The 7,990-nt window shown below is 29.9% G+C and overlaps 2 protein-coding genes across 2 annotated transcripts in view; one reads left to right on the forward strand and one right to left on the reverse strand.

Annotated features, from left to right (window-relative positions):
* Positions 1–258: 258 nt before the first annotated feature.
* Positions 259–4,316, forward strand: LOC132695766 (uncharacterized). The gene is made up of 2 exons (XM_060660223.1): positions 259–526; positions 4,117–4,316. The coding sequence occupies exons 1-2, from the start codon at positions 259–261 to the stop codon at positions 4,272–4,274; spliced, it is 426 nt and encodes a 141-aa protein (XP_060516206.1). The 3' UTR covers positions 4,275–4,316.
* Positions 4,317–4,326: 10 nt separating this feature from the next.
* The window catches only part of LOC132708583 (calcium and integrin-binding family member 2), a 7,979-nt gene continuing 4,315 nt past the window's right edge, over positions 4,327–7,990 (reverse strand). Inside the window, exons 4-5 of the mRNA XM_060680980.1 lie at positions 6,623–6,770; positions 4,327–4,599 (exon numbers count right to left, since the gene is read on the reverse strand). Of these exons, the coding sequence (XP_060536963.1) occupies positions 4,382–4,599; positions 6,623–6,770 (366 nt within the window). The 3' untranslated portion in view covers positions 4,327–4,381. The remainder of the gene's footprint in view (positions 4,600–6,622; positions 6,771–7,990) is intronic.

The following is a 7,990-nucleotide window of genomic DNA, read 5'->3' on the forward strand; positions in this document are numbered from 1 at the left end:
TAACTTTGAGTTATTGGCTGATTTTACCAAGTATTAATTGCAAACAATACATATGAATAATTATGAATAATATGCTATAGTAAGATTTTTGTTAATTTTGTTATTACAGATGCGATTTTTAATTTTCAATTATTTTAATCAAGTTACTAGCACCAATTGCTCAAAATAATAGTGATCCAAATAATGTAGTAATTTTAATGGATTTACAAACTAACATAAAAGAGTATGAGGTGTATTTATTGATTTCCACAGGACGAAATGGAAGCGACAGATGCAACAGCAGTACCCGAGGGTACAGCATTGAAAACATTGAAGAATAGAAAACGTCTGGGGTATTTTATGCTGTTGATGGCGATGTTTTTCTTTTTTCTCTGGATGCCCGATACTATATGCGAACTTATCGATTTAATATCTGAAGATGGAGTCAGCCCTGGTTTGCTACAGTTTGCCCAGAGTTTCGGATTACTGCATTCTGGCATTAGCCCATTTCTTTCATTGGCCAGCATGGACCGCAACTGGACAAAAGGTAATATACATCAAGTAAAACAATGACGCAAAGGGTGGTATATAGAAGGGCACGTGCAGTCGGTATTAAAACGGAACGCCAATTCTCGTATCTACGTTTAAAATACATAAAAATCTTTATAGTCTGGAAAATAACTGAGGAGAGATCTTCGTTGGGGATCACGGGGAATTATCGATCTGGATGAACACCGAGAACCAATATGAAAACCAAATCTCGATATTAAAATATTATCAATGATAACAAAGTACAATGGGGCAATATCGTCCCAGTTATAATAAGGTGCGCCAATATTAAGTTCATAAAAGTTTTAAAGCCAAGTTGCAATGTTGAAAGTTGCAATGTTGAAAGTTGCAATGTTGAAAATAGCTCACAGCTGTTATCAAATATTTTTGGTTTTGTTATTTCGAAAACTATGAGATTTAAAAAAAAATGTTTCGTTAATTTTTCTATTTACTCAGTTACACACAGGGTTGTCGAATAAAGCTATATTTTTTAAATGGAAAACCCTATTTTTTAATTTTTAAATACTCCTAAAGTAAATAAAATAATATATAATAATATTGGCCTCCAATGCACCGTTATTAGCGAAAATCTTCGGGATTCAGGTTATGTTGAAAAGGTTATTGTTACATAGTTTATTAACTTTTAAAACATTTTTCTGTTTAACATAATTCATAAAATAATATTGTTTCTCAGGCAATATTCAAGATTGAAATATTTTTATCAACGGAATGTTTTGAATTATGTTATTCCTCTCAATTGTTTTGAAATCAAACACCCTACATATGACCTTTAACATACAATTACCATTAATTCTAAAAGCATCTTTAACATTTTTTGTCAAATTTTAGATCATTTTATTTTTAAAACGGCATCAACATTTGACACAAAACTTTTTAATTATAAAACTTTAATTTTATATTAAATTTTCCACATGTATTGGTATTTAATATATAATTGGTCGCATTTAATTGGTTAAATCCTTCCAGAACTTGTTGTTGTAATGCAAAAAACCTCTATCGACTTATTTTAGTATACTATTTCTTTTAAAGGGCGCCGTAAAAAGAAGTATAGTGGGTTTAAATCCGGGCTCCTTGGTGACCACAAAATGGTGCCATTTTGCCCAATTCATTGTCAAAAATGTCCGTTTAAAAATTACTATATCTCTGCAATGGTTGGTTCTAAAGGACCGCCATTGGTACAGAAATGATCGGCGTCGAAAAAAAAATTTTTTGGTGTCTTTTCCGTTCTCTGTTCTCCGTTTCTCAGCAGACGCGGTATTAATTGGCCATAAGTTTCGAGCGGTTTGACGAACCATGTTCAAATTTGGCTCCCGTTAATAAGCCCGCGGAACACACAAGTCAATAAAAATGACAGCGATCAGAACTCAGCGTCCATCTTTTTTTTTTCTTTTTTCGACAATTTTTTTACATTCCTATGAAAAACGATAAGTGTTCGAAAGTTGAAACTATCTATTCCATTTTTGGCACACGTATAAAGCTTTGTTCCCTGACGGGACCTATCGAAATTGGGACGACTGGGGAGTCGGGAAGTATTTTCAAAAAATAAAAAATCGCGTTTGCCAGGATCTAAGAAAAAATCATTTCTCCAAACCGGTTTACGCGACCTAAAACAAGAAGACGCAGAAAATTTTTCAAAAATGTACGTCGCAAATTCAAAAACTAGGCCCTTCGAACTTAACCCGCCCAGCGACGATTTTTCGAAAGCAATTTTGTTTATCAAATAGGGATGTTCTGTTCCAGGAATGTTACTGCTCTTTTAAATATCAATTCGTCAGTCCAAATGACATTTTGAAAGATGTTATCCAAGAAATATCTATCCATCAAGTTACAAAACTCTAACCTTAAATTAAAATCCGCTTGTTTAAGTCCAGATCTGAAGCTGCTAGATGGGTGGAGGTTTCAGGAAATTTGGCTCTATACCTTCGGACTTTTATTATTTTCAATATAAACATTTTCTATACATTTTCAAATGAGAAAACACCTCAATGATTGATTGAAATAATATTTATTCATTTATTTATTTTCTAATATATTTTTTTTACAATATTTAACGGAATTTCAAATAACCAGCAATTTCATAAAAGAGCTAAGAAATGTAATGAATTGAGTTAATATTTCCTCGGAATTGATAACAATCACCAATAAATTTGAAATATATATCGCTGGATTTGTCTTTTTAAAGTCTATCCGAAAATGCAAAACTATAAAGAGCGTTTGTTTAAAAAAAATAGTTAAATTAAATAAACATTTTGCATGGCAGCAACGTGTATTTCATAAAAATATTTCAATTTTTAAAATTATGTTAAAATTTTTTAAATGCAACGTAACAAAGACCTTAATCCCGGTGAATTAGAGAGCGATATATAGATATTTATTTTATTTATTTTGAAAAATGTAACTTTATTGGCCACCCTGCTTATAATTGAGTGACAATTGAAATAATACACAAAATTCAAGATCATTTTACTGGAAACAACTTTTTCCTTCACACTTTTTTTATAACACTCAGATTTGGAGGTAAGGTAAACCGGCAACAAGTTATACAAAATATGGTCCAGTCAGTACATTAATTTTATCAGCTAGTTTAGGATTGTTGTTTCCTGTCAAGATTTTTTAAAGAAGTCTCGCTTCAGAATTTATGCTTTATAAGCACATAATGCCCAATAAAAAGAAATAATAACTAACAATAAAAGCTCGGCAAACACCGAAACTTATAGGCACTATGAAATAACCGTGTTTTACAATAAATAATTTATATAACAAAAATTTTTAGCATCGTTTTTAGAGCTTGCGCCTAAAGTACAACATTCAAATTTTTCTTTATAATTTTTCCATTTTTATTCCAAATAAATAGATAGATGGATATCTACCAATTTATTGATTCTAATCTCTCGCACGTCAGTAGGAAAACCCCAACATGTATAAAATACATACATATCCGCAGAATATTATTATTAAGAAGATATGTTTTATTTTTGCATAGGCATTTAGAGTCGATGTAGATTATGTCAAATAGAGGGATTAATTCGGATTTAATAATATAATTTCGGTGATTTTTTAAAGATTACTACGATTTTTTAGTGATTATTAAGATATTTAATGTTTTTCAATATAATTATTTTGATATGCTTACTAATTTATAAAGTCGTCTACTCCGCTGATTATTCCTTTCCACAGAAAAAATATACTTTTTGAACTTTAGGATATTCCGATGTTGTTTTGTAAAATACGAAAAAAGTGTTGATTTCCCCCACGAATTGTCTGGAAGTCTGCAAGCAGCTGTCATTGAAATCAAAAAGCAATCCAGAAGCATTGTTTAAAAATCGAGTACCTCTCCAAGAACGTATTGAAAAATGTAGCCAAGCTCCTACACGCTTCGAAAGACTATGTTAAAAGTCGACGTTTCGTAGCTTTATTTGGGGTTTTAGAGAGCTAGATTTTGTACATTATGTATAATAAAAGAATTTTACTTGCATTGATAGATATCGCAAATTTCTAGACTTCCATTTCAGCTTATATTTAGAAAAACTTGTTTTTCCTTACCTTTTTATATTATTTTTGTTGCAGGAGTGTTTTCGATGTGCAAGCAGCTACACATTTTAAAGGAACATAAATCCCCTTCCTCGACGAACGAAGACGCATTAGGGCCGTTCAACCCCAAATTTGTCAAACCTAACGTCAAAGTACAATACAACAGACGATCTTCATCTGTCTTTATCTACTAACTCTGTGATCTAGCTTGTTTAATTTTTCTATAAATAAAGCTATTCTCTTCTACGAAACGTTTTTATTAATACCCAAAACAACATACCCTAATTAACTAATTTTCACATTATACGCGTATATGGAAAGTGGACAAGAAATCGGGAGCTCTCGTTATACAATGTTCGAGTTCCATGTAAGAAAGTTTCCCGTCACCATCGACATCAGATTCTTCTATTACTTTTTCAACAATCTGTTGTCTCTCTTCTACGGTTAGTTCTTGTCCAGTGAGCAATTTAAGTGCGGAATCTATATCTTCTGGACCTATATGGTCATCATTATCGAAATCTGAAACACAATTTTAACGGAAGGAACTTCAAGACTCTCCTACTCCCTCGAAATCAGAATACAGACAAATTTTTTTGTTTAGTATACAAAAATTTTTTCACGATAGAAAATAGTTAAATCCAATTGAGTATACTTTATGTTATTGTTATCAAGAAAATAAACACATTAATATAGCGTTAATAAACATTTTTCGAGGCTTTTAGTAACATTCCACGAATTTTTTTCAGATTTTCCACTGACCCTAGTTTCTGACTATAACAAATAACCAAGACAATCCGTAAAAATGGAAACTATGTGCACTTGTATCGGTATTTCCTTTTCTAAAAAAGATACGGATTTGCGAAACGAAACATGGAACAATCGGGATTTCAGAAGCAATTTCGGTTTTTGAGATACAACACTTTTCAGAGTACCCCCTGTATCTTCTTTATTTAAAAAGCTGAAAACTTATATAACTTTTCAAGTAGAATTCGGTGCCGTTTATAAAAATTCATTGAAAAACTCTAAAATTGATCTTATAAAAAATGGCCAAAGTGATTAGACATAGACTTTTAATTCAAAAAGATACGTTATTGAAAATACAAGGTGTTGTTGTTGTTTTTTTGAAATAACACATTATTCTCTAAATTATTTGTTTTTGTCATTGTCTTCATTTTTAATTATATCGACGTTTTTATTGGCAGTGGTAATGGAAGTCCAAATAAATAGTTGTAACAACTCCCTTACATCATCCTTCAAACAAATAGTCTTAATCGGGTGGAGATTTTTTCTATTTCTATTTGAGTAGACTGTGTACACTGTGGCCTGAATCAGGGGTGGACTAAGAAATATTTTGTAAAAACCAAATTCTTCCAAATAAAATTATACAAATGTTGTGGGGTTTAAATTGAGTTTGTTGTTTTAACTATAGGGTGTCCCTACTACAACTATCAACAATGAAATTCTAAATTGGACACCCTATATTGTGGTGCATTTTTTGATTCTTTCTAAAAAGTAAACTAATTGTATAATTAATACTTCGTGCCTTCATTAACTGGAATCAATTTTTAAATAAAAGTAATATTAGAATTTGGGGCATTATCTGAATACGCCACCCTGTAGACGGCGTAGCATTTACAACAGTAGTGTCCAATAACTTTTTGACCTGACCTCGTATATTTATTATGAATTCTACGCTAAAAACTAAACAAGCAACGGTTATTTTCGATACGTTATCAAATCCAACAGATACAGGCAGTACGTTAAAATGGAACTTTTCCAAAAATCTATTTATGCTATCGTTCGTTTCACAAAAAGTCTTGAAAATTACACACACTGTATAGGGCGGGCTGTTTATCTTGGGACACAACCTTACCTCAGAAAGTATAAGGGATGGAGACAAAAATTAAATGCAAAAGTTAATTTGGGTATTCGGAACTTTTAATTTATTTTAATTTTGTATATACAGTTTGTTTCATTTTTCGTGTGTGAATCTCAACGTTCTTATTTTAAATGGCACACCTGGTATACTACTTGGTTTTTGCATTCTATATAAAATTCTTGACATATATATACCTAAGTGTAACCGTTTTGGACATTTTTAATTTTTTATGCGAAAAATGACGTTTGCATTACTTAAAATATCTGCCAATTTCTTCATTCGGAGGCATTTACTGTTTCACTTGAGTAAGTTTTGTTGTCGCCGAAGGACATATTAATACAGGGTACACGAATGAAAAATTTTTTTTAAATGAAACCTACCCATTTTTATAATCTTGTCATATTTAGCATTAAAAATTAAGGCAATTTTATATAAGGTTGTAATTGTAAATTGTAAATTTTGTACAGAATTCAAAAAAGAAGGACTATACCAAGTGTTCCACTTAAAATAAGAAAGTTGATACTTGCACACAAAAAATGAAACACCCTGTATTTTACTTTTGGCTCTGTTGCCTATAGTTTCTGAGATAAGGCACTGTCCCAAGATAAACGGCCCATCCTATACACTTTTTTTTTAAGCAAATCGGTAAAAGATTATGCTCACCGTATATACGGAAGGCGTAAAACACTTTAATATCACGTGGTGCCGCTTCACTGAAAACTGAAAGCATATCCAAGAAGTCCTCAAATGTCAAATTACCCTTTCCGTCTCTCGAGAACACTTCAAATATTCTGCGTTTAAACGGATTTTCCTGAAAAATGGAGCGTGAAATGTAAAGTAAAATGATCCGCGGTATTTCCACTCATATATTCGTCTATTTATAAGCAAACAGACCGTAAATAAAGAAACATGTCCGAACGTGCATCCGTTTCGATAGATCTTCAAACATGTCGAAAACTAAATTACGTACGAATTCGAAAACAACTCGATTCAATAGGAAACTTTTCTCATTTAACCGATGCACTAACATTATATAACGTAAGAGAAATCCCACCACAACATTGATTCCAGTTTGCAGCCATAATGACAGTAGAAAACTTTTTGAAAATCTGCCATTCCAAACTAAGTTAGGTATACATGAATTTTAAAGAAGCCGTCAAGGATTTTTGTAGTAGAAACCGCATAAGAAAAGCAATAACATATACTAAAAGCGAAATCCATTCAATACGTTGCATAAATTATTGTGAAACTGAAAATTTGGATGTAGGTAGTTAAAAGTAATACTTCTCATCAACGGATCTATATTTCCAAAAAGTTTTGATTCGAATTGCTATAATTGTAGTGTCTGTTGAATTTTTACTGCATTTCAAAAAAGCTTCTTAAAAGTGCATAACTAATTTGCCCGTTATGCAAAAGATGCAACGAAGCAAAATAAATTGTGTATGATTGTTTAATATGTAGATGATTCTTTAAAGAAACCTTACTTATAAAAACCTCAATATTCAGGATAATGAAAGAAAAAACGTAGCGATTGTCAATCTCTCCATAGAGTTATTGTAAGATATGATTTAAATACCATGAAATAGACAAAACAAAGCACAAAACAAAAAAAAACAAATTATCTTCAGGTAATTAAAAAGTATATAGCCGAATATATATATATATATATATTATATATATATATATATATATATATATATATATATATATATATATATTATATATATATATATATATATATATATATATATATATATATATATATATATATATATATATATATATATATATATATATATATATATATATATATATATTATATATATATATATATATATATATATATATATATATATATATATATATATATATATATATATAATATATATATATATATATATATATATATATAATATATATATATATATATATATATATATATAATATATATATATATATATATATATATATATAATATATATATATATATATCATATATAATATATATATATAGTATATATATATATATAT

Source organism: Cylas formicarius, unplaced genomic scaffold, assembly GCF_029955315.1.
Source record: "Cylas formicarius isolate icCylForm1 unplaced genomic scaffold, icCylForm1.1 PGA_scaffold_12__32_contigs__length_19106922, whole genome shotgun sequence".
In the NCBI taxonomy this organism is placed as follows: Eukaryota; Metazoa; Arthropoda; class Insecta; order Coleoptera; family Brentidae; genus Cylas; species Cylas formicarius.

What these genes read in the sequence shown, in the direction of transcription:
- LOC132695766 (XM_060660223.1), top strand. Translation starts at nt 259, where the DNA reads ATGGAAGCGACAGATGCAACAGCAGTACCCGAGGGTACAGCATTGAAA. An exon ending in GGACCGCAACTGGACAAAAG is followed by an intron (nt 527 to 4,116) that starts GTAATATACATC and finishes TTTTTGTTGCAG; the next exon opens with GAGTGTTTTCGATGTGCAAG.